Raw genomic sequence first — 25,944 nt, forward strand, 5'->3', positions numbered from 1 at the left:
TGGAAGATCCATTATAGGGGATCAGTTTATATGGTACAGACCCTGGACTATGGGGTCAGAAAGGCCTGAGTTTGGGCTCCTGACTCATCGGTATTAGCTACCCTGGAGCCTCATCTCACCACACGAGCCTTTGTGTTCTCCTTCGTGAGCTGATGACCATACCCGTCCACCCCAGGGCTGTTGTGGGGCTTCTGTTAGATACAGGGTGTCCCGTGCCTGGCACATGGAGCCTAACCCGTGTTAGCCGATTTCCTGTTCTCCAAGTCTTCTAAGATGCTGTGTGTTGTCTCCAGTAGGCATTTCAGCCCTACTTTCACTTGATATGAGTCAGAGATAAAGAAAAAGGGATCTGTTAGAATGACACCACCCCCACCCCATATTAAAAACAACCATTTAATACTTTCTTTCAGATATCTTCAAGAACCCAGGAGCCTTCGGCTCTGCAATTTAAAATACTAACTTAACTGAAACAAATATTGCTGTTCTGTTAAAATTAAATGAATGCAGATGTTGTTACCGAACAATGGATTGAAAGTTCTCCTAATCATTCTGTAGGAGAACACAACTCCCTGATTGGGAAGTTCTTCAGGGCACCATGTGCTTTGGATGTTAACAGTCTGGTTGGGAAGATGTCACGGTTCGTAACTTCTGTGTGCCGTAGTCTCTTGGCTTGTACCTATGAATGCAGCTCTGGGCAGAATTTTTGCTTGAGTGTCCCAAAGGATTTTTTTCTTTTGTAAATAAAGAATTCAGTTTATAATCAGTGCTTTCTGGGGGTTGCAGAGGTGAGAGAAGGGGTCGTCCATTGACATGGGACCTATGCATGAAAGCGTCTTTCTGCTCTGCTCAGATGTGGGGCCTGTCGGCTCCACGGGCAGGTCCGTGAGAAACAGCAACACCCACTTTGGTGTGAGCAGTCTGTTTTCTGCTTACATATACAGACTTGATTTATAATCCTAGTCCGGACAGCATCTGAGTCTAATTACCTGGGTATATGAAAGTTCAGGAGATCTCAACTAAGTTTGCAATTCAGGGATGCGCTTTACCAGAAGCAGATGGAAAAAATAAAACACTTTAGTTTATGACTAGTTTTCTATTTGGGGGAAGTAGAAAGAACAAAAAGAGTTGCCAAATTGATCCTTGTCAAGCACTAATTAAATATTATTCATGATTAATTCTGATGTTGATGTATTCAGTGTTTTAGCGGTGTCATAAATATCTGAAAGAATGAAATAACTCACTTTGTGTAGCTCTAATAAATCATGCATACCACAGTTCCCACGTGGCCTCGTGAGCCAGCCCCTTATTATTATTTTGTTAGTGCATACACTTGTTAGTGACTTTTATGGAATATTATTAGAGATGTGAGAAAATAATTTCGTAATTATGCCTTGCAATTGCCATGTCATTCAGTTAACAAATACTTTTAAAATTATGAAGAATGAACAGTTTCTATTTTTTAGAGGTAGACACTGAAATATTTACATGAAATGTCTGGGATCTGCTTAAAAAAATACAGGTTGTCTGAAAGAGGGGTGAGTGGGTGGGAATATAGATGAAACAAGAGTAGCCATGAATTGATAATTCTTGAAGCTTTAGTGATGGTCCATGGGGGTTCATTATAATATCTTCTAATTTTGTGTATTTGAGGAATTTTCCATAATGAAATATCTAAATGATTTTTCCTTGGAAAGGAGCTTAAGTTTATTTCTCAAGGAAAATTACAGTAATCAGTTTTTGTTGTAAGCATATGTTCCTTAAATTACAAATCATGGGTCAGAACATGTTGTAAATCCAGTTTGGGGCTGATAGACTGATGAGGAGGAGGAGGAGGACGAGGAGGAGGAGAAGGAAAATAGCAATTGTAGCTTCTACTTCATTGAACATCAGCTGTGTGCCGGGTACTGTGCTGTGTGCTTTACACCGTTATTTCATCCTTGAGACAGCGATGCAGGTTAAATATTTTTATCCTTAACTTTGTAGGTGAATAAACTGAGACAGAGATGAAATTACTTGTAAAGGTCACATGCTCTATGACAGAAATGAGGCATCCAGGTCCCAAAGCAAATTCTTTCTTTCTCTTTTTAATTTATAAGGAGACTGCACTTAGTGACACAGTTGGGCTGGAACTATGAATTCAAGTAATTTGAGCAGGAAGGGACCTTAGAGATGCTTTCGTTGGAGATGGCAAACAGATGACATGCTTACTCCCTGCTCCCATGCCCATGGTAGCAGACACGGCTAATGAATTGTGGCTCAGAATCCCACTCAACATAGTGTCCCAAACAGGTCAAAAGGCTCAGAATTGGCATTCCTTTAGAAGCCTATTCATCACCTCTCATCCCTCTGACTACCTTACCAGATGAGAAAACTGAGGCCTGGGTAGAGGCAGGACTCACTCAAAATCTCCCGGACAACAGGTGTCAAAGTCTTCATTTCTCCTGGCATCGGTCCAGGGCTCCTTCCCCCACAATAGCTAAGGCTCCTTCCAGGTCAAACTTTCTATGATTCTACATGTGTGAATACATGGAAACTTGCTTAGAACAGTGCCTGGTACATGCTAAGGACTGGATCAGTTTTGGCTATTATTATTATTATTTTTAAAGATTTATTTATTTATTTAACAGAGAGAGAGAGCACAAGTAGGCAGAGCGGCAGACAGAGGTAGAGGGAGAAGCAGGCTCTCCACCGAGCAGGGAGCCCGATGCGGGGCTCCATCCCAGGACCCTGGGATCACGACCTGAGCCGAAGGCAGCCGCTTAACTGACTGAGCTACCCAGGCGCCCCAGTATTGGCTATTATTAATATCATTATTTGTTATAAGGAGGTAAAATGTAAAATGGGCCAGCTCTCAGATATAAGAGCGGTGACTAAAACCAGGTCAGTTTGCAAAAGCATCTGCTAGTTTCCTAAAATGGTAACGGAGCCCTGGGCCGAAGCTGGCCACACAGCTGCAGCCTCAGGCCCCAGGGCTCCCTGGCAACACAGACTGCTCAGCCCTCGGTCCCCAGTCACTGCTCCTCAGGAATGTGCGTGGAGAGCACCGCGCTGAGGGCTCTGTCTGGTGTAGATTGATGATGTAAAGCAGCCGACCTTAACATTGCCTTTGTATGGCTCCAGTGGCAACCCCCAGCCTCACCTTGTCCAGGCTTGGCAGATCCATAAACCACGCGGCTGGCTCAATGAGCTCCTGTTCTGATATGGCAACCAGATTTGGGCTTTGCTTCTAATCTCGGGTCTCCCTCTCCGCCCCTGAAGGCTTTTGAATCATTCGGTGACTCTGACCAACATTCCTTTCACCACTCACAGCAGAATTTTCATACATACAATGTCCTGCTGCTGTGGTCTTTTATTCTTTGGTGGTTTCGTGGGTTGGCTCTGCTCTCCCCAGGAGCTTAGGAGTGATGCAGGTATTGTGAGTGGAATTCGTTTTTTTTTTTTTTTTAAATCTGTGAATTAAACAGCTAAGAGGCCCATGTAATTTGTGTGACAAGTGACAGCTTGTGTGAAAATAACTTACCCATATCTTGTTACACATTTGCATCCATTATGCTGGGTAAAGCCGTATGTCACTGGTAGACCATTAAGTCGTAGTCACCAATGTTTTCCTAGGTGAAAGGGTAATTATTTTTGCTGTTTGTTCATAATTTATTAATAGTCAGTGAAGAACATTAGGGTAAAGGATTATTTCAAACAAAGTGACAGATCAAATGTGTGGAGGGCATAGTGATCTAGCAGTTGATAAGAAAAGCTATTAGCGTAAAGATAAGCTTTCGTTTGGGATCTGCATTTGCTACTACTGATTGGCATTTCAGATAAAATAGGTGCATACAGAAGACCGAATAGGAACTTACGGAGAATACCAGTAAGCGGTTTCGCTTTGGATGGAATCAGCTGTGTTCTAGAGTAAGAGCAAATTTCCTATAATGTTATATGCATGCTGGAGGTAGTTTGCAGAGTGATTTTAAGTGGCATGTGAATATTTTTTCTTTTAATAGTTATGTATTTATCTTAAATGTGCTAGGAAAACTGTAACTTATAAAACACATGACTTATTGGATTATTTATTTTTTATTTTGCTTAGGCTGAGGTTAATTAGGTATTTATGCTTTATATTTTTTATTAATTTTTTAAATTAACATGTTATGTATTATTTGTTTCAGGGGTACAGGTCTGTGATTCATCAGCCTTACACAATTCACAGTGCTTACCATAGCACATACCCTCCCCAATGTCTATCACCCAGCCACCCCGTCCCTCCCACCCCCCTCCACTCCAGCAACCCTCAGTTTGTTTCCTGAGATTGAGAGTCTCTTATCGTTTGTCTCCCTCTCTGGTTTCGTCTTGTTTCATTTTTCCCTCCCTTCCCCTATGATCCTCTGTCTTGTTTCTCAAATTCCACATATCAGTGAGATCATATGACAATTGTCTTTCTCTGATTGACTTATTTCGTGTAGCTTAATACCCTCTAGTTCCATCCACATCGTTGCAAATGGCAAGATTTCATTTTTTTGATGGCTGAGTAATATTCCAGTGTGTGTGTGTGTGCACACACACACACATATATATATATATACCACTTTTTCTTTATCCATTCGTCTGTTGATGGACATCTGGACTCTTTCCATAGTTTGGCTATTGTGGGTATAAACATTGGGGTACAAGTGCCCCTTTGGATCACTACATTTGTATCTTTGGGGTAAATACCCAGATACTGGTGCAAGTGCTGGGTCGTAGGGTAGCTCTATTTTCAACTTTTTGAGGAATCTCCATATTGTTTTCCAGAGTGGCTGCACCAGCTTGCATTCCCACCAACAGTGTAGGAAGGTTCCCCTTTCTCCGCATCCTCGCCAACTTCTGTCATTTCCTGATTTGTTAATTTTAGCCATTCTGACTGGTGTGAGGTGGTATCTCATTGAGGTTTTGATTTGGATTTCCCTGATGCCGAGTGATGTGGAGCACTTTTTCATGTGTCTGTTGGCCATTTGGATGTCTTCTTTGGAAAAATGTCTGTTCATGTCTTCTGCCCATTTCTTGACTGGATTATTTGTTCTTTGGGTGTTGAGTTTGATAAGTTCTTTATAGATTTTGGATACTAGCCCTTTATCTGATATGTCATTTGCAAATATCTTCCCCCAATCTGTCGGTTGTCTTTTGGTTATGGTGACTGTTCCCTCTGGTGTGCAAAAGCTTTTTATCTTGATGAAGTCCCAATAGTTCATTTTTGCCCTAGCTTCCCTTGCTTTTGGTGATGTTTCTAGGAAGAAGTTGCTGTGCTGAGGTCGAAGAGGTTGCTGCCTGTGTTCTCCTTTAGGATTTTGATGGACTCCTGTCTCACATTTAGGTCTTTCAACCATTTGGAGTCTATTTTTGTGTGTGGTGTAAGGAAATGGTCCAATTTCATTCTTCTGCATGTGGCTGTCCAATTTTCCCAACACCATTTGTTGAAGAGACTGTCTTTTTTCCATTGGACATTCTTTCCTGTTTTGTCAAAGATTAGTTGACCATAGAGTTGAGGGTCCATTTCTGGGCTCTCTATTCTGTTCCATTGATCGATCTGTCTGTTTTTGTGCCAGTACCATACTGTCTTGATGATGACAGCTTTGTAATAGAGCTGGAAGTCCAGAATTGTGATGCCGCCAGCTTTGCTTTTCTTTTTCAACATTCCTCTGGCTATTCGGGGTCTTTTCTGGTTCCATACAAATTTTAGGATTATTTGTTCCATTTCTTTGAAAAAAGTGGATGGTATTTTGATAGAGATTGCATTGAATGTGTAGATTGCTCTAGGTAGCATAGACATTTTCACAATATTTGTTCTGCCAATCCATGAGCATGGAATGTTTTTCCATTTCTTTCTGTCTTCCTCAGTTTCTTTCATGAGTATTCTATAGTTTTCTGAGTACAGATTCTTTGTCTCTTTGGTTAGATTTATTCCTAGGTATCTTATGGTTTTGGGTGCAATTGTAAATGGGATCGACTCCTTAATTTCTCTTTCTTCTGTCCTGGTGGTGTATGGAAATGCCACTGCTCTCTGTGGATTGATTTTATATCCTGCCACTTTAGATATTTATGTTTTAAAAAGTGATTTAAAGAAAAGTGAGTCAAAGAAAAGAAATAAGTGAATAATTGTAAAGGTGGTGGTCAAATCTGACAAAAATTGAGATAATGATATACGAATTAGTGATGTTTAAAGAACATTGGACTAAAAACTGGTTGGAACCTTGGGATTAGCTTTTGTTCACTAGGGATGGCCACAGGTGTTGATGTAATATGTCTTATGGCAAAACCATCTGGAGCTCTTACAATATTCTACCTTTGATTTAAATTTTCAGCATAATATTTAACTTTTGAAGCAAAAAGCAAAACAAAGCATGGAATGTGATTCAAAGTAGGAGTTGGGAGGTATTTTTCTTCTGAGTGTGAGATGAAAAAAGATGAAAGTCTTGAGTGTGTGCTTGGATAAGCTGAGGTCTTGTCCAAACTCTGCCATTCACTTCCTATTTGATCTCTGGGATGACCTCAACTTTCCCTGAACCTCAGTTTCCACATCTGTAAAATGAGGGGTTGAGTTGATCTCCAAGTTACCTCGTGGCCCTGAGTTTTTGACTCATTCAGAATTCTGAGAGGTGGGAAAAGTGAAGCCACCCTTAGTGGCCTGATGTTCTGGGAAATTTAATGTATTCCTTAGCCTTTGAAGAGGGGGTTACGAACGTCAGAAACTCAGTTGATGTCTTAAAGTGGACTAAATAACTTTTTAAAAGGGGACAGCACTCATCTGTAATGTAAATTTGGGTGTGCTTTTTAAGTAAAAACCATTCCCATTTCTTCTTTATCACACACAGGAGCTTTTTGGTAATTGGTGTCCCTAACTGGGCTCAGGGACAGGTCAACGATGATTTCCCAAGCGAGCAGAACTCTAAAGCTGATTCTTGGTAAACAGAGAGGAAGTTAGAGGAATGGGAAGGACAACTCAGTCAGAGAGGGTAGCTTGAATCAAGACCTGGAGAAGGAAAAGAACACGGTTCATTTAGGGAAATGCAAGTACTCACAGATCCAGCACACGATCCTTGTGGCACCCCCTCCGTGCTAGGCATGTGACAAGTGATCTGGACAGATAGTTGCTTGGTCAGGCTGCAGTGCGTGGTGGTGACGGTGGGAAAGAAGTGAGACATTGATGAGCAGGACTCTCTCCCCAAGGGCCTCCTGCAGGGGCCTCGGAGGCCTTGCCGAGGACTGAAGAGTTTGCTCATGCTGCTGCCCCCCCAAGCAGGCAATGGTTAAGGGGTGCCCGGTTGGCTCAGTTGGAAGAGCATGTGACTCTTGATCTCGAGGTTGTGAGTTCGAGCCCCATGTTGGGTGTAGAGATTACTTAAAAATGGAGTCTTGGGCGCCTGGGTGGCTCAGTTGGTTAAGCGACTGCCTTCGGCTCAGGTCATGATCCTGGAGTCCCGGGATCGAGTCCCACATTGGGCTCCCTGCTCGGCAGGGAGCCTGCTTCTCCCTCTGACCCTCCCCCCTCTCATGTGCTCTCTCATTCTCTCTCTCTCAAATAAATAAATAAAATCTTTAAAAAAAAAAAAAATGGAGTCTTAAAAGAACAAACAAACAAAAACCTTTCCTTTAAAAAAAAAAAAGAGGGGCACCTGGATCACTCAGTTGGTTAAGCGTCTGCTTTCAGCTCAGGTCATGATCCCAGAATCCCGGGATTGAGTCCCACATCGGGCTCCCTGTTCACTGGGGAGCCTGCTTCTCCCTCTGACCCTCCTCCCTCTCCTGCTCTCTGTCTCTCATTCTCTCTCTCTCAAATAAATAAATAAAATTAAAAAAAGAAGAAGAAAGCTTTGAGATCAGGAGAATTGTGGGAAGGATGGAGGCTTTGGGATGTACTTGCCCTCCTCCAATAGCTCAGTCCCTGTTGGGGCCTTTCCTGTGAGGGAATCTTCCTGAATCTGGTCACTTGAAGGCCCCCTTGAGGCTCTAATGATAAATGTCCTTGCCTCTCTAGCCGGAGGCAGGGGGAGGGCCAATGACTGTGCCTAGCATGGGTCCCACTGTGGTCTCAGATGCTGATTCACAAATCCCCCCCGCTTTTTTTTTTTTTTTTGGTGAAAGCTGACCCTTTCCTTTGAGCTTCTTGCTTGGACAAGGAAGCATAATCTCAGGAGATATTCTTGTGGATTAAAAACCATGGGCGTGTTTCTTCTTGCAGACATTCTTCACTTTGTAGCTAATTTGCGCAGACCGTGTCAGTGCCATTCTAGAGACAAGCTGCTTGTTCCTAGCAGCCTGTTCCTTCCTAACAAGCAGAGCTGGGGAAGCCACTGCCAATTTGGTGAAAGTACAGTGTTGGAGCACAGGAGACTCAGCGCTGAGCCAGGCACCCAGGGGCGGGCGTGCGCTTTCTAGTTAGCTCCATTACCGAGAGGAGAGAGAGCATCTGGGCATGTAGCCTCTTGCAGTGAGTCACACACAGTTGTTTGAAACTGCAGTAAAGAGAAGCGCCCCCCCCCCAAAAAAACCACACCCCCAAACATAAAAAGAGTTCCACCACCGTTGTTCATTTTAAGCTTTGCATTTGATGTCTAACCATTTGAGGAGTTAAAAAGTAAGAGACTGGCAGGCTCGTTGGACTGCTTCAGTTCAAAATCTGGCTCTGCTGCTTGCTAGCTCTGGGGCGCAGTGCAAACAGAATAGTAATATGCCTTCTTTAGAAGATTTTGGTGGGGAGGGAATGTAAAGAACTTGGCCAAGCTCTTGGGAGGTGTTCCATGATTGGTAGCTCTTGTTATCACCTGGTGGACATTGTCGTTTTTCTGGTAACAATCACCTTTCCCCTGACACTGAACCCCGTAGTAACCACTAACAGCTTATGTGCATGGAGTATAGAGTTTAGCCACGTTTCTATGTTTTTTACAAATAAGAGTTCAACTGAGCTGGATGTTAAGTAGGGCAACTGTTCCTTCCCTCGTATAGGGGAGTAAACAAAAATTGGAGCAGTTAACGGATTTGACCAAATTCCTAGAGTGAATAAAAGGAATCAGCACACAGATTCAATCTTTTGACTGAAGTCTTGTGCTTTTTATCGTGCCACAATTTCACTCTTACGCCGAGAGTATCTCCTCGCTTCTGTAAGTGAATGGTCGTTACTCTTAGGCATCAGAACACCACCAGCCACCTGCGTCCCGATGTGAGCACTGGCGGGGCCACATCTGGTGTCCCGGTTTCAGGGGCAGGCAGGCAGGCAGACAGGGGAGAGGTTAACAGGGCTTTGGCAGGGGTGTTACAATCATGCCTGTGACAAATCTTGAAAGCCCAAACCCAATATTCCACTGTATTTGCGTTCAGGGGAGGGCTTCTTGCTGCTACAATGTGGCGGTCTTGGGAAAACATACAGGTGACATCAGCTTGGACAGGGAGTGTGATTCAATCTTTGCAGGGGCAACAATAGTTCCAGCGATGCCCCCTAACCATCCCCTGTGTAATTCACAGTGGACATCAGGTTTGGGTCTGAGAGTATAATACTCATCTCTCTCAGAAGGCTCCGACTCAAGTCCGCATCCTCCAGCATCATTTCTTGTTGGTTCACTGTGGTTTATGGAACCGGGTCACCTGTACCTGGTAGATTCTGGTCCTGTGACCTGCAGGTTCCTTCTCAGTAGAATGCGCCTCGGAGTCCATAGTTCGCGTTATTGCTTAAATGCCATTTCTTCACATCCGCAGAGACTAATTTTACTGCAATGGAAGACCTCAGTGTGAGCTATTCTTGCAGAACATCCTGCGATGTCAGAGAGAGAGCAGGACTGTGAGCACCCCTGCTTGGGTCCTAATCTGGGTCAGCTTGCCAGGTGGGAAAGATCCTTCATCTGTGTGGCTGATGTTTCTTCTTGTCTATGATGAGAGAGTTGAAGCTGTATCCAAATCTCCTTCAGCTTTTAAATTCTATGATGTTTAAGCAGTAGCTTAGGAACAATTTAGGAGAATTGATTGGAACACCTCACTCAGTCTGAGAATTGCTGAGTTGTGGAGACATGAATATTTTTATTCTTTTAAAAATTTGTTTTGCAGCCGTCCCAGGGATTAAAAAAAACCACATTATTAAGCAGTTTCTATGTATTGCCTTTGCATGGAAGCTAAAGGCTTTTATTAAGATTTAAAAGCATGTTTATTCTTATTTTCTTCAAAAATGTCTTAAGAGGGGTTATCCTCCCGTCCAGAAGTTCCTATGCCTGGTTTATGGTCAGAAACATGGAGGAAACATTTAAAAGCTACAGGATTCCTAGGTATCTGCCAGACCTATGGAATTAGAATATCTGCGTTGTAAGGCCCAGCGGTCTATATTTCAAAACAAGCAGAGTCAAGCAAACTTCCTGGGTGATTCTGATGAACAGCCAAGTCTGGGCAATCACTGCTAAGTCGGCTGATGTCCTGTGATTGTGGTGGATTCGGTTTCTGATTCCTGGCTCTGCCTTTCTCCTCCCAGTAGTTTTGTAGTGCTCAGGGTGAGCTGCAGGGAATGATCTGGGTTATTGATTGGGTGGTGTGTAGGAGAGGAAGCCCAGGCCTGTACCAAGGCCTGAGGGTGATTTTTGCCGCAGGTTAATCATTTGGCTGCATAGCATACCCTGTCTTTGGTGCCCTCTCTCCAGAGACTTCTGACCTCCCACATGTGCCCCTGACCCAAAGCAGCTCCCTCCTCATACAAGTCAATAATCCAATCCTACTCGGATTGCTTTCTTTCATTTTGGGGTAACTGTTTTATTGAGGTATCACTGACATTTCATACAATCCACCCATTTAAAGTGGATAACACAGTGGTTTTTAGCATATTCACAAATAAGTGCAATCATCTCTTTTCAAAGAAACGCTATACCCTCTGGCTACCATTCCTCTTTCGCTTGCCACATCTCCCAGCTCCAGGCAACCACTGATCTGCTTTCTGTCCCAGCAGATTTGCCTCTTCTAGATGTGTTGTGTAAACAGAGTCATAGAATATGTGGCCTTTTGTGACTCCTTTCACTTAGAATGTTTCCAAGATTCATCCATGTAATAGTGTGTAACAGCACTTCATTGCTTTTGATGGTCAAATAATATTCCGTTGTATGGCTAGCCTACATTTTATTGATCTATTTATCCACTGGTGGACATTTGGGTTGTTTCTACTTTTTGGCCATTATGAATACTGCTGTGTGAACATTTGTTTACAGATTTTTATGTGGTTATATGTTTTCATTTCTCTTAAATATATACCTAGGTAGGGTGTTGTGGGCTGGATGGTAACTTAATGTCAAACTTAGACTGTTTTCCAAATGACTGCACCATTTTACATTCCTGCCAGCAGGATAGGAGGGTTCCAGTTTCTCCTTGTCCTTGTCAACACCTGTTATTTTCCAGTGACACAAATAGCCACTTGAATGAGTGTGGAGTGATATCTCATTGTGGTTTCCTTTCTTCCTTTTTAAGGAGGATTCCTGCCAAATATAATTTATTTAATCCATCTATGAAAAGTCTTTTTAAAATCAAAATTAACTTTTAATTGTTCACTGTAAAAAAAAAAACAAACCCTAGAATATACAGATAAACAAAAAAGTAGAAAACCCAAATCACTCACAATCCCACTACCTAGGGAAAACCAGTATATACTATGGAGCATCTCCTCTTAGGTTTCTTTTTTATGCAGTATTCACTTTTAAGAGGAGAATTTGGTAGACTCAGTGAAACAAATTGATAGGATTACAGGGGAGATGTTTTTGAGCAAGAAGAACCCTGACCTTTCCCCTTCCCACCTGAGATGAGATGAGGATTGGGCCTCTTGGCTGCATCCCTGCGAAGTTCTGACCTATGTGGTAAATGGAAGAAATGCTCTTCTTTCTGACCCCAGCTGTCTGTTGAGAAACGTATCTAACTTTTAGCAATGTAGCTGTTAGCAGTTGCTGAATGAGGGTCCCTGATGCCACTTAGACTCTGAGTAGGGCCTTGGGGTGTGGGTTGGGGGTGGCGAGGTTCTCTTACACCCTGAACCTAAGAAACTTTTGACATGTGCTGTGAGAGACATACTTTCTTTTTTTAAGCATTGATCACATTGGACTCATTGGATGAAGGAAAAGATCATGCATGTTGCTACCCTGTCTTTGATACGTGACCCACATGTTGGCATTGATTTAAAAAAGGCAATCTTTTTCTAACAGCCAGCTGATTAAGAGTTCAGTGGTAACTTCTTATTTTCATAACAACTGAAACTGTCAAGAGTTCATTGTAGGGGCGCCTGGGTGGCTCAGTCGCTTGGGCATCTGACTTCGGCTCAGGTCATGATCTCAGAGTCCTGGGATCGAGTCCCGCATCAGCTCCTCACTTGGTGGGGAGTCTGCTCCCTCTGCCCTTCTCCCACTCATTCTCGCTCTCTCTTTCTCAAATGAATAAATAAAATCTTAAAAAAAAAAAAAGAGTTCATTATAAATCCATGGTTTGTACCTTGGAATCTTTTCTCCCTTATCAGCAGTGGTGTTCTACCTGGCAGCCAGGTAGCTAAGGCTAGTGCAGTCTATTTTATATTTTAGCTCCAATAATAAAAACTAAATATTGTGGAGCACTCACTGCATGTCAGGTGTCCTCCAGTCTTTTACATGGATTATTTCATTTCATCTTTAAAGCCACCTTACAAGGGACGGTTCATCACTATCCCAGTATTATGGATAAGAAAGCTGAGGTTGCACGTCTTGGCCTGGACATGCAGTCTGGCTGTGCTAGCATTCCAGAAAATGGTACTTGCCTAAAACTCATAATGAACCAAAACAGGAAAACAGTATGATTGAAGAAAGAAGGTTTGCTTGTCTGGACTGCCTGTACCACTCCCTGATTGAAAAGCTCCTTCTTCTGTTTTGCTGTTGGATGTCGCACACTGGGCTACCTCAGGGGAGGGTTGCTCGTACTACTTGGAGAGGAAGTCTAGAATTAAGTGAGGTAAACTTCTTCTGCAGGGGACACTACTCCAACTATATACTTTTGCCTAATTAAGCACTTTTTCTGGGAATGCACTTGAGGAGTGAGAAGAAGCCGGGATTGGTTCAACTCCTTTTTTTTTTGATCTCGCCATCCCGAGACACCAGGTCATGAGAGGGATGAGAGCCGTGCACTGGGAGCCTTAGGAGGGTGGGGTGGTAGCTCGGGCATGGGAGCCCCTGGAAGGACCTTGTTGGGGAGCTGGATGCTCTGTGAGTGGTCCAGGGCATGCGGGCAGAAGGTCAGCGTTAACCACCAGCCCGCCGTGAGCCAGGCGCTGTGCTGGCCTCTTCTTGGAGGTTGTGTCATAACAAGCGCTGTCCTCCTAAATAGCTAATAAAATTCTATTTTATTTTGACCATCACTCAGTGCGGTAGGTGTTATTAGCTGCCCGAAACCCTTTTGGAAAAGAGCTGGTGTGAATAGTTAAGACTGTCATCCCTGTTGAATGGACACATTTGCAGGCTCAGAGAGATGAAATAACGTGTTTCCCAATCCCCAAACGACAGAGCCAGGGCTGCAGTTCTGCTGTGATTCCAGAGGCCGTGCGAGTATATATTTAGTTAATTTTCTGGAGCCCATGAGTCTAAGTCCTGTGCGCTCTTGTGGGACCATGGCATGGGGTTGGAGTGGGCAGTCCGCTGGCCTAGTCGGGAGGCAGCCAGGATTCTGTGATTGCTGACTTCGTGTCCCATTTTTACCAAAAACTAATTGGAATGAGTTGAGAGTTTTAAGAAGTTTTTCTTTCTTTCTTTCTTTCTTAAGATTTTATTTATTTGACAGAGAGAGACACAGCAAGAGAGGGAACACAAGCAGGGGGAGTGGGAGAGGGAGAAGCAGGCTTCCTGCGGAGCAGAAAGCCCGATGCGGGGCTCGATCCCAGGACCCTGGGATCATGACCTGAGCAGAAGGCAGACGCTTAACGACTGAGCCACCCAGGCGCCCCTTAAGCAGGGTTTCTAAAGCCTTTAGTGGTTAGGGACTCAGGATTAAGGTCAGACCTAGGTTGGAATTCAGACTTCGGGCTACTTATATATACTCCATATGCTTTTATTTGTGAGGAGGGGATGATACTGCCCATTTGACAGAGTTGTTGGGATGATGATGCTTGGTACATGGTAAGTGCTCAAGAAACGTTAGCTGTTACTGTTATTACCACCTATGGATGCCCTTTTGTACTCCCCTGACACTTTTTTTTCTTTTTAAGGATTTATTTATTTATTTATTTGATTGGGGCGGGGCAGAGAGAGAGAAGGAGAGAGTCTTAAGCAGACTCTGTGCTGAGCATGGAGCCCCACAGGGGGCTCGATCTCATGATTCGGAGATCACAACTTGAGCAGAAATCAAGAGTTGGCTGCTTAACCGACTGTACCACCCAGGCGCCCCTCCCCCTACTTTCTTATAGTGCCCCAGGGGGGCCTCCTGGACACCCTCTACCGTTCACCCCTATTGAGACCCACTAGATTCAGTGATTTTATGGAAAGGTATTCAGGAATTTCATTGATTCTGCCTTTGTTTGGAGTTTGCTGGTTGGATGCCTTTAGGCTCTGGGAGACTTTGCTGCACTGGGTCTCCCAAGGCTGTGTGTAGCTTCCATATTGACACCTGTCTGGGGCCAGAGCTGCTCTATCAATTCTTTATTAAGACCAGTTATTTTTTATTTATGATGCTTGTGTGTTCATTAAAAATGGCACTCCCTGTTGGGGATACCATCAAGGCTTTTAGCCAGTTTTTATCAGGTTGTTTGAGTAGATATGAATATTTTAATAGAGAGAAAGAGCAAAGCCTTCAACAGACTTAATTTGTTCTGGAATCTAAGTGACAGGCTTAACAGGGGTGCCAAGTAATTCGGTATAATCAGCCCAGATAGTGGAGTAAGGAACACAATTCAATGGACCAGGGAGCTTTTCCAGAGAGGCCACAAGGGGATTTTCTGTCCCTGAGCAGCTGTAAATCACTGTATCCTGCATCCTTTGAGTCCAGGTAAGATCTTGCATAGCCACGGGCAGCTTCTATCCCCTGTTAAGTTCCCAGGAAGCCAGGGGGAGCGTTTTTGCAGATGCCATTTTAACATTTATAGAATTCTTTTCCCAGGATGCTGATCTTATTAAATTATGTACAAAATGATGGATAAGTCAGGTCACTGCTGCCCATTACAATCCTATCTGGGCCTCAGTCCTGATTGCAATCCTAGATGCCATGGCTGGTTTCTTGGTGTAGTTTTAAAATTATCCACTTGGGGGAGCTTTATGATTGAATTTTAAAATCCATATCAGATTTTTTTTTTTAATGTGCGACCGAGATCCAGATGAATACCACCCCCCCCCACTCCAGTGACAAGCTACTGAAGCAAGCAATGGTTGCAGAAATACAATGATAAATCAACGTGAGTGGTTTTACTTTATTGGCAATTCCTCCCTCTGGATTTTGAAGTTATTCTTGATTTTTTAAAAGCTTCCTTTCAAACTGAAGTAGCTTAAAGATAAAATAAAGAATAGCAGTACTTTCTGCTGTTTCTCGGATGAGTGTTCTGCATATGTATGCAGACATCAATGCATACTTAAATAAATGCTTGTCCCAGTTAATTTTCAATAGCCACAGCATCAGAAAAATCTCCTTTGAAGTTTTATGAACACCGTCAGTTGCAAAGAAGATGAAATCACGAAACCAAATGTCTGAGCAGGGAATGCTGTTTTCCAGAGTATTCGCCATGTAACTCTCCATCACTCTTTCTCTCTTTCACATAGGTGGGGCCTGGAGAGGTCTAATGAAGGACAGTCCCTTGCTGCCCGGGCATATGTCCAGGTTCCAGATGGTCTTTGGGGTCTACCCAGATTTGGACAGTTTTGAAATAATGGAAAGCTAGTTAGGGTTCCTAATTAGGACATTTGCTAGAGAATGTTGTCACAATATGGACGCACTATTAACCCACTTTACTATGGAATAAAATGAAACCAATTATAAATGCACGTATACAAGTGTGACTCTATGTGCCCACCTGCCCGCACAGAGGGAGCAGGAAAGTGTTTCTCAGAGGGGGATGGCTTGCTCATTGTCTAAAGCTCAGCGTTGTTCTGTTCTCTTCTTTTCTCCTCTTTGTCTTCTCCTTTTGAGAAGACATTCTAGATTCTCCCCTCATTTACTTAGGGTTCAATTATTATATTAATATGGCTCTGCTATTTTGACAAAGCCTCTTTCTTAGTTTTCCTTTTCTCTCTCCGGAAGAGGAAGGGAGGAATGCCGGAGGGCCGCCTTTCAGCCTTTTGTCCCTCGGGTGAAGGGCATCGCTGTCTCTGAGCAGCCGCTGCTGTCCCCGTATCTGCCTCGTTCCGTGCCATTTCCTCCCGCCCCCCGCGCGCTCAGGCTCACCTTGCCCCGCTGCTCTCTCCCTGGGCAGCCTGGCCTGGCTCCACGCAGGCAGCCCTCTCTGTCGTCAGTGCTCCGCGGGGACAAGTCTCGGGTACCTGCTCCAGTGGGGACCCCACTGCTCCCCTCCCCCCCCAGTCACTTGTTCACCATCTTCATTGGTCACATCGATATGACTTTCACTGTCTGCTCAGTGGAGGAGAAATCTCGCTTCCTCAGGAGCCCTGTTGCTCCCACCAGGAAGACTTTTCTTCAGGAGGAAAAAAAAAAATTGCTGCTCGCTCCTATTTTTATTTTCTGGTCTTTGGCTTTCACAGAGTGGTTATCAAACTTTTCTTTGTAACCATGGACTTTTTTTTTTTTTTTAATAAATCATACACAGAAGCCCAGACCCGTCCATGCCTGACTTTCAGAGAGCTGTGTGGCAGATTGTTCTCTAAGACAGCTAAAACCATTTCTGCTGACATCTTTTGCAGTGGGACTCTGCTGCTTCTGCCATCAAGGGGTGGAATCTGTTTCTCGTCCCCTGGAATCTGGTGGCCTTTCCACTGGCTTAGACTGTCAGAGTGGGGTGATGGGCTGGTAGAGGCGCTGACCAGGTGCCAGCCCAGCTTCGAGCGGCCTCGCAGTTCCCACTTCCATCTTCACGGGTCCTTGCCCTGAGACGACCAGGTGAAGAAACCGCCCCTTCTGTCCTCTTGGGTCCTTACCCTCAGACCTCCAGGGGAAGAAGCTGCTGTACTCTGCCAGAGGATGAGAGGCTGTGGGGATGAAAACTGAGGCCACCTAGCCAACATCCGGTACTGAGTGCTGGGCACATGAGGAGGCATCTCGGACCTTCCAGGCCAGGTGATTCCCCAGCTGATGGCAGGAGAATGAGCGAGCCCACTAGAAAAGCAGAGGGACCATCCAGCAAAGTGCAGAATTAAGAGAAATAGTCAACTTTAAGCCACTACGTTTTGGGCTTACATAGATGACTGAACTAGAAATAAAAATAGATGGCCGAAAGAGGTGCCCTTCAAGGAAAATCTTATGCTAAGTCTGCTATGTGTGCGTAAGCCAGCTTATTTTTAATTATGAAATCAGTTTCTGGGCTATGACAGTGTAAACGGAGAAGAGACGGCTTCTAGCGGCCCCATGTTGCTGCCTCCCCCACCTGTCCTGCCCCCTTCTCCCCGCATGCCACACCACATCATGGCTGAGCTTGTTGTGTATTTTTCTACATTGTGAACATGCTTTGTGGAGAGCCTTACATAAAATCGGATTTATGTTTATAAAGTCTTACATCTCTTACGTTAGCTAAGAGATCCCTGTATCTAAGGGCACACAAAGGCCCATCTGCTCTGTCTGATGGCAGCAGAGGGAGGATCTGGGCCCTCAACAGCCCAGCCCAACCCTACTCCCTTCCGGGGCTGTGGATGGGAAGGAGAGTGGATGGGAAGGCCGCTGGCTTAGCACACTCCAGTGCCTTCTGGAAAACTTACAGTCATCAAGATCAGCCAAGCCGACTAGGTAGAAGTAAGGTATATATGTTACTTTTCTACTGCAAGTGGGTGATTTTTTCAATTCTAAGGAGACATCTGCTAGGACTACTGTTGCACATTAACCTATTCTTGAATGTTAGGCTTGGTGGCCATTTTCCTAGTACTCCCTGGATAATAATTACCATATGCTCACTCCTTACTTTGTGTTGACCTCTTTGCTAAGCACTTCACATACATTGTCTCATTTAGTTTTCCTAAGTGAGGAAGGTGAGGCAGGTATGATTGGTTCATTTTACAGATAAAGAAGTGAGGACTCAGAGCGAAGGCATTTATCCATCGGGGCTGGGACACCACACGATTCCAGGGGGCACCATTCACATGGTTGTATAGTTCACATGGTGGCCCTACCCGAGGTGGCAGTCAAGGAGGTGGCAGAGCTGGGATTTCAGACTCCCAAACCTGAACACTTCATTTTATATGACTTCATTAAACTTTTCACTTCTCTAAGCTACTTTATTTCTTCTGTCTCTATCTCTGTTTCCCAATGTCAGTCTATCCATCCACCCATCCATCCCTGCCTCCTTCTATCTACCACTCACCTAGTCATCTGTTTAGTCAAATCAGTGAAGGTATTGAGTGTTAATAATTAAGGTCTGAATTTCCAGTTTCTTGAAATATACATGGAAACATGAATTCCCTAATATGTATTCTTTTTTTTTTTTAAGATTTTATTTATTTATTTGAGAGAGAGAGAATGAGAGACAGAGAGCCTGAGAGGGAGGAGGGTCAGAGGGAGAAGCAGACTCCCTGCTGAGCAGGGAGCCTGATGCGGGACTTGATCCCGGGACTCCAGGATCATGACCTGAACCGAAGGCAGTCGCTTAACCAACTGAGCCACCCAGGCGCCCCCCTAATGTGTATTCTTATAATTAAGTTCATCTGAAATAAAAATTTTAATTACTGAATGTTTAAAACAACCGGAAAAGAAAATCATTTTCTAGAAACCCATGTGCCCACAATACAGATTTCATATTGTGCCGTATTTGCTTCAGATTTCGTCTCTCGTTTTAAAAATGAAAATAGAATAATGAGGGTCAAAGCTCTGCCCCCTCTCTTTTACTTCTTTCCCTAGCTTAAAGATGGCATGTCATATCCATGCCACATTCCCATGCGTGATTTTGCATATTTACTACATGTCTGTATCCATAAATAATATTTAGTATTATTTTGAGTTTTATAGGTTGTATTTACCATCAATGTGCTTTTGCACCTTGCTTTTGCCCTTCGACACTATTTTTTTGAGATTTATTCATTTCGACATGTATACATCTAACTGATGAGCCGTTAAATTGTTTTACTTCTTTTGCAGTTATAATAATGCTGTAGTGAACATCCCGGAACAGTCTCCTTGTTCACAGGTGCATGAGCTTCTGTAGGGCAGACGCCAGGGAATGGAGCTGCGTGTCTTCGCTTTCCTGTTCAAAATACTCTTCGAAGTGCTTGTACCTGCTTACCTCCAACAGCACTCTACTGCAGTTTCTGTTTTCCCACATGCTCCCTACAGCTCATGTTATCTAGTGTGTATCAAATGGTATCTCATTTTTTATTTCTATTTCCCTGAGCATCATTGCACAGTTGTATAGGTCATTCAGATTTCCTTTTTGTGGAATGCTTAGTCATAATATCCTTTGCCTATTTTTCTACTGGATAGTCTTTGCCTTTCTTACTGATTCGTTGGAAGTTTCTTGTTTCTGGTGTCGTTGTTAAATATTTTCTGGAAGCAGATCCTTTATCAGTTAATTGCATTGCAAGTACCTTCTATGTCAACAAACACAGTTTAGCGAGCTCCATTCAGTCTCTTGCAACTGTGGGTCTTCTATGTCTCCTTGGTAAGCATTCAGAATGTTGTAGGTCATTACGTATTACTGGTCATTACCTTTTACTAGGTCAATCAGACATGGCCAAAAACCAACGTGGTAAGGAGTAAGACATTGCTAATGACCTCATTTACCAGACTTGTATTTCTCTTCTCACTAACCTCTGCCTATCAAAATCACACTCTAGCAACTGCTGAGTCAGCACAAGGAACTAGAAGGCTTGTTCCTGGTGGTAACTAATGAGTCAAATCAATGAAAGAGAATTAATTCACAATAAGTCTATCTTACCTAAAACAGGCCAATCCTAAGCATAAATAACCCACATTATATTTCATGTGTCCTGGAGAGAATAAGTTCATTTAATTGAGTCTTCTCAGCCAGCTGCATCAACAGCTTCAGTAATGACCTGTAGGTAATGACCTATAACACTGTGGGACCAGTGGCCCTAGGGTAGGTCATGGAATCTGTATATTAAGAAGCTACTCCAGAGGATTACGCTCTGTGGCCATATTTGGAAATCTCTGAATTAGGCCATCTGGTTTTCTGGGCACCACTCTGCCTTTACTATGGGGCTACCTTCTGTGGAAGAGGGTATTTTTCCCCAAGACAAGGCAGGAAGCAGATCCAGGTACGGGAAGAGGATCCCAGGGAAGAACAGGAGCTTCCTCCCTGTCTCAGGTACCCCCTACAGACTAGCTTCCTATCCGAAAATCTGTCTTACTCCCATTAATTGCCATTAGGAGTCTTCACAACTCATTCCATCACCCTGGCCTAAATGAGACAAGCACAACAGCATACAACCCATTGCACCTCCTCCAAAGTGAGACCACACCTGAGACCTGGGGGATTGTTTTCTTATTGCTAACCTGGGAACTGGTTCCCTGAGTCCTAAGATTTTTATTTTATTTCATTTTTAGAAATGTGCTCTGAGTCTAATGATCCATTTAAAAGAACAGTCACAGCCACTACACCTCTTGGAATAGAATCCTTAAGACTTTGTGTGACTCTGTTGTTTTGCTAATGTTGTCAAGATGATCCTCGGGTTGTTCCAGAGTCAGGCAGAAGGAACACACGGGTGGGTCTGAAGGAGGATGTGGGTAGTTATCAAGTCCAGCAGCTCCTCCTGTTGAGCCTTTGTTTCCTGCAGGGTTCTGTGACTTCCAGAAGTGGTTGTTAGGACAGGGATGGACCAACAGTTTTCTGTGTTGCCTAAGCTAAGGAAGCATTATGTTGAAACATGGTTTTTAAAGTTTCACTTTAACAGAGTAACAGGACCATCCTAATCCTTGACTGCTTTAGTTCTCCAAGGAACACAGAAGCCTCCAAGGAGTTGGCCAGTTTGCATGGGAAAATGATTCTGGCTCTTCCTTCCTGCAGATCAAGTTTCCAGGAGGGCAAAGGGGTGCTTACACCCTTTCCATGTTCTACTCACACCGTCTTGTGCTATGGAGTCTGACATCAGCTACAGAATAGACTCCTTCATGGGGTTGTATTAACTCTCAGACTAAATTCTTCTTCTCTGTTTTCCTCTTTCAGTTCTTTCCAGAGCCTCCTATGGAGAGAGCCAGTGTTCGAATCCTATCACTTGCTAGCTGTGGGACCTTAGGCAAGTCCTTTAACATCTTAGAGCCCCAGCTTTTTCTTCTTTATTTTATTTATTTATTTTTTTAAAGGATTTTATTCATATATTTGACAGAGAGAGCAGGAGAGCACAGGCAGGGGGAGTGGCAGAGGGAGAGGGAGAAGCAGGCTCTCTGCAGAGCAGGGAGCCCGATGCGGGGCTTGATCCCAGGACCCTGAGATCATGACCTGAGCCGAAGGCAGACGCTTAACCGACTGAGCCACCCAGGCACCCCATCTCTTCTTTAAAATAAGAATAATAGTAGTGCCAATCTCATAAGGTAGAATCAGGACTGATAATTTGTAGGGCCCAGTGTAAATGAAAATGTGGGGCCCTTTATTAAAAAAGTATTAAGAATTTCAAAATAGTGATCGCAGAATGTGAAATCAAGTGTGGGGCCCTTCTAAGCACAGGACCCTGTGTGACTGCATAGGTTACACACCCATGAAACCACGGAATCAATGAGATAAGTAGTATTACTATTACTCCTATTAGTTTGTGTCTTCTGTTTCCTTTTTGTGCTCTAGGTTTGCCAGGAATAGCCAAACATGCCCTCCATCGAAATACGCACACACGTACTTATTATTCAGTTGTTCATAGGGTCCCTTAAGTCTGCTGAGTTTGCTTTTTTTTTTTTCTTTGCTTGAACCTAATAACAGAAATCATTAGGTATAAGGTTCTGATTTCATTCAGAATGCCTCAATTTATATAGTCCACTTTTCCTTTGATCCTTCTCCATGTTCATACTTTTGTATTCTCCTTATTTCCATATTGTTCCATGGTTTTCCTAAGTTTTTAAAAAGAAAATCATGAAATCAGAGGAGACAAACCGTAAGAGACTCTTAACTATAGGAAACAAACTGAGGGTTGCTGGAGGGGAGGTGGGTTGGGGGGTGGGGTAATAGGGTGATGGGCATTAGGGAGGGCACGTGATGTAATGAGCACTGGGTGCTACAGACAACTGATGGATCACTGAACTCTACCTCTGAAACTAATAATACATTACACTATATGTTAATTGAATTTAAATAAAATTAAATTAAATTAAAAAATAAAAAGGAAGTCATTTAAAAAATGAGTGAGATGGTAATTCACTGTTAACAATTAAAACAGAGGCTCCAGAAGGAAACCGGGGCTAGCAAGGGAGGAAATGGGATGGAACCAAGAACTGGAGAGAAAGACAGAAGAGAGATTTTGAGGGCTTAAGTGTTTTGGTGACTGGGGTTTGGTTCATAATAATTACAGCCGACATGCTGTGCTGAGTGCTTTCCAGAGCTTGTCTCATTTGATCCTCACAATAACCTGAGAACGATAGATGGGGTTGTTGTCACTGGTAAACAAGAGAGAAGCGGAGGCATGAGAAGTCAAGTAACTTGCCTCAGGTCACGGAGCTAGTCGGTGTTGGCTCCAAATAGGAACTGCTCAGGCAGACAGACTCATACGGAGCTGTGTGTATTTTGTTGGTGGCTGTTACCTGTGACTGCAGTGTGTTGAAGTCAGTCCTAGTCCTTTTGTCATTTTGCCCCTATGTACTTCATTACGCATTTCTAGAAAATACGGATATTTTCTTATGGGACTGTAGTACCATAATGATACCTGACAGAATAGCAGTATTTCTTTGATATTACATGTAACCCGATCATATTCAAATTCCACTGATTGTCCCCAAAATGTAATTTTTAAATCTTGATTCATACACACCAGGATGCAAATAATGATCTCTATATTGCCATGGTTGTTATAGTTCTTAACTTTATTTTCGTCTAGAGCAGACTCATCTTTTAAAAAAATGCGATTAACTGAAAAAGCCTGGTCAACTGTCCTATAGAGGTCCCCAAATGGGGTTTGTCTGTTTGCTCCTCCCTGATATTACTTGACTTGCAGGACCTGTTTTTTTAATTCCTACACTGTATGTCGCCTGTGTTGTTCTGGGTCATGCAAAAAGCAGACCTCCTTTTTGAAATCTCTTTGAAAGATATCCAAAAAGATTAAATTTGTTTCTCAGTGCTTTTCCTTTGGATTTGTGGATTTGTTTTTAAGTATTAGTCTTGTATTTCCCCTGGGGATGGATCATCATTTAACTCTTTTCTCTGCTGTTTTATGTTTTGTATACAGCTTTTCCCTTCTTTAAAAATGCTTTAGTGAACATCTTTGCAAATATAATACTTTTTATCATTTCTAATTCAGTTAGGGTGTCGTCAAAAGTTATGATCATTTTAGTGGTTCAGAAAATTACTTTCCATAGGAATGCATTTTTTTACATTAAAAAATTAAAACTTAAGGTTTCTCAGATTCAGTTGCAAGATCCCATGGGTTCTTTGGGTAACCACAGATTCAGGGGTGAGTGTATAATTGAAGATTTGTCCCTATAATCTTTCCTAATATATTTTCAAAGAAATGACAAAGGAGATTGCATTGCATGACCTACAACAACATGTCCAAGAGAGGCAACATACAGTGAAGGGAGGAAATGAAGATAATTGCAATGATGTCCAGACATACTGGCTTAGTATGTCACAATATTGTGATTTGGGCTCATTTCAGTACACCTGTTTTAAAGATTTTATTTTTAAGTAATCTCCACACCCAACATGGGGCTTGAACCCACAACCCCGAGATCAAAAGTCTCCTGCTCCACCGACTGAACCACCCGGGCGCCCCAGGACACCTGTTTTAAAGGAGATTTTGTTTTGCTATGATCTAGTGGATTCTAGGTTGGTTGTTCTAATGAATTCTATCACAAGCCAATCCATTTCAAAAAGATCCTTAGTCTGTTTAAGCATCTAAAGCAAAGTAAAAACAAGAAATGAAAAATCCCAGTATCTGCTGTCTTTTACATCCCAGGTGGTTGATTTTTGTTGCTTTGTTTTTTTCATTAGATGAACTTTTGCAGGTGTCTTTTGTGCTTAGGAATCAAGAGTGTATTACAGTGCTGATTTCACAGAAAGGATACAGTAATTAGAATATCAGTCTTCCTGATTCTCTCACACCCTCATGCCTGCCTTCTTACCTAAGTCTGTAGCATCTTTTCCTCGTTCATGTGATACTTGTTGGCTGTATTAATTAGAGATCAGTTAAGCTGCTGTAACAAAGATCCTCTAAAAGTATAGTGGTTTAAATAATGTAGAAACTGACTTTCCGCTCATACAGCAGTTCCATGGTGGTCCGGGTAGATGGGACAGCTCTGCTCTCTGCAGTCATTCAGGAACTTGGGTTCTTCCAAGCTTTTAAATCTGTCATCCCTTAGGATATAGCCATTGTCTGTGTGACTGAAGCTTGATCCTTGACGTTGTGAGTTCCAGTTCATGAGAAAGAGAGAGAGGAAGTCTGGGATCAGGGAGTTCCTTTTGACTCAGAAGTTGCACACGTTATTTCCACTCATATTCCTGTAATAAGAACTTTATCAAATGACCACACTTAAGTGCAAAGGAAGCTTAATTAGCAGTATAGTTTTTGGTGAGGCAGACATGTGCCCAGGAGGAAGAGGAGAATAGATTTTGGTGGGCAAGTAGCTGTCTGTGATGTATTATTTATGATGGTGGACTCTAGAGTCAGACAGACATGAGTTCCAATCTTGGCTCTGCCACTCACCATCAGTGTGACTTAGAACAAATGATTTATCTTCTTGATTTTTCTCATTAGAAAAATAGAGATAATCATTTCTATTTTCTTGGGGTTGTTACAAGAATCAAGTTGAATGAGCAAATTCATGCAAAGTGCTTAAGAAAAAAAGCAATGGTGGGGCACCTGGGTGGCTCAGTCAGTTAAGCGTCTGCCTTGGGCTCAGGTCATGGTCCCAGGGTCCTGGGATCGAGTCCACGTTGGGGTCTCTGCTCAGTGGGGAGCCTGCTTCTCCCTCTCCCTTTGCCTACAGCTCCCCCTGCTTGTGCTCTCTCTTTCTGTGTCAAATAAATAAATAAAATCTTAAAAAAAAAAAAAGCACTGGTAGTTAAGAACATAGAATTGGAATCAGACTGGTTGAGTTAAAATCCTGTCTCTGCCTTTGCTGGCTGTGTGGCTTTAGAGAAATTATACAAAATTGCCTGAGATCCACCTTTTTTGTCTATAAAATGGAGATATTATTAGTACCTACCTATAGAAAAACATGAATAGAAAATTTTCCAAAGAAGATACCCACATGGTAACAGACACATGAAAAGATGCTCAACATCACTCATCATCAGGGAAATACAGATCAAAACCACAAGGAGATACCACATCATATCTATCAGAATGGCTAAAATTAACAACTCAGGAAACAACAGGTGTTGGCGAGGATGTGGAGAAAGGGGAACCCCCCTACACTGTTGGTGGGAATGCAAACTGGTGCAGCCACTCTGGAAAACAGTGTGGAGGTTCCTCCAAAAGTTAAAAATACAACTACCCTATGACCCAGCCATTGCACTACTAGGTATTTAAAGGATACAAAAATGCTGATTCGAAGGGGCACATGCACCCCAATGTTCAGAGCAGCACTATCAACAATAGCCAAATTATGGAAAGAACCCAAATGTCCATGGACTGATGAATGGATAAAGAAGATGTGGTGTGGTGTGTATACACACACATACACACACTGGAATATTACTCAGCCATCAAA

General features: G+C 43.0%; 1 protein-coding gene across 1 annotated transcript in view; it reads left to right on the forward strand.

Moving 5' to 3' along the window:
• The first annotated feature begins 581 nt into the window (after positions 1–581).
• The window catches only part of LOC110575713, a 152,838-nt gene continuing 127,475 nt past the window's right edge, over positions 582–25,944 (forward strand). The window contains exon 1 of the mRNA XM_021684727.1: positions 582–637. Coding sequence (XP_021540402.1) covers positions 630–637 — 8 coding nt within the window. The 5' untranslated portion in view covers positions 582–629. The remainder of the gene's footprint in view (positions 638–25,944) is intronic.

This window comes from Neomonachus schauinslandi, chromosome 11 (genome assembly GCF_002201575.2).
Source record: "Neomonachus schauinslandi chromosome 11, ASM220157v2, whole genome shotgun sequence".
NCBI classification, from domain to species: Eukaryota; Metazoa; Chordata; class Mammalia; order Carnivora; family Phocidae; genus Neomonachus; species Neomonachus schauinslandi.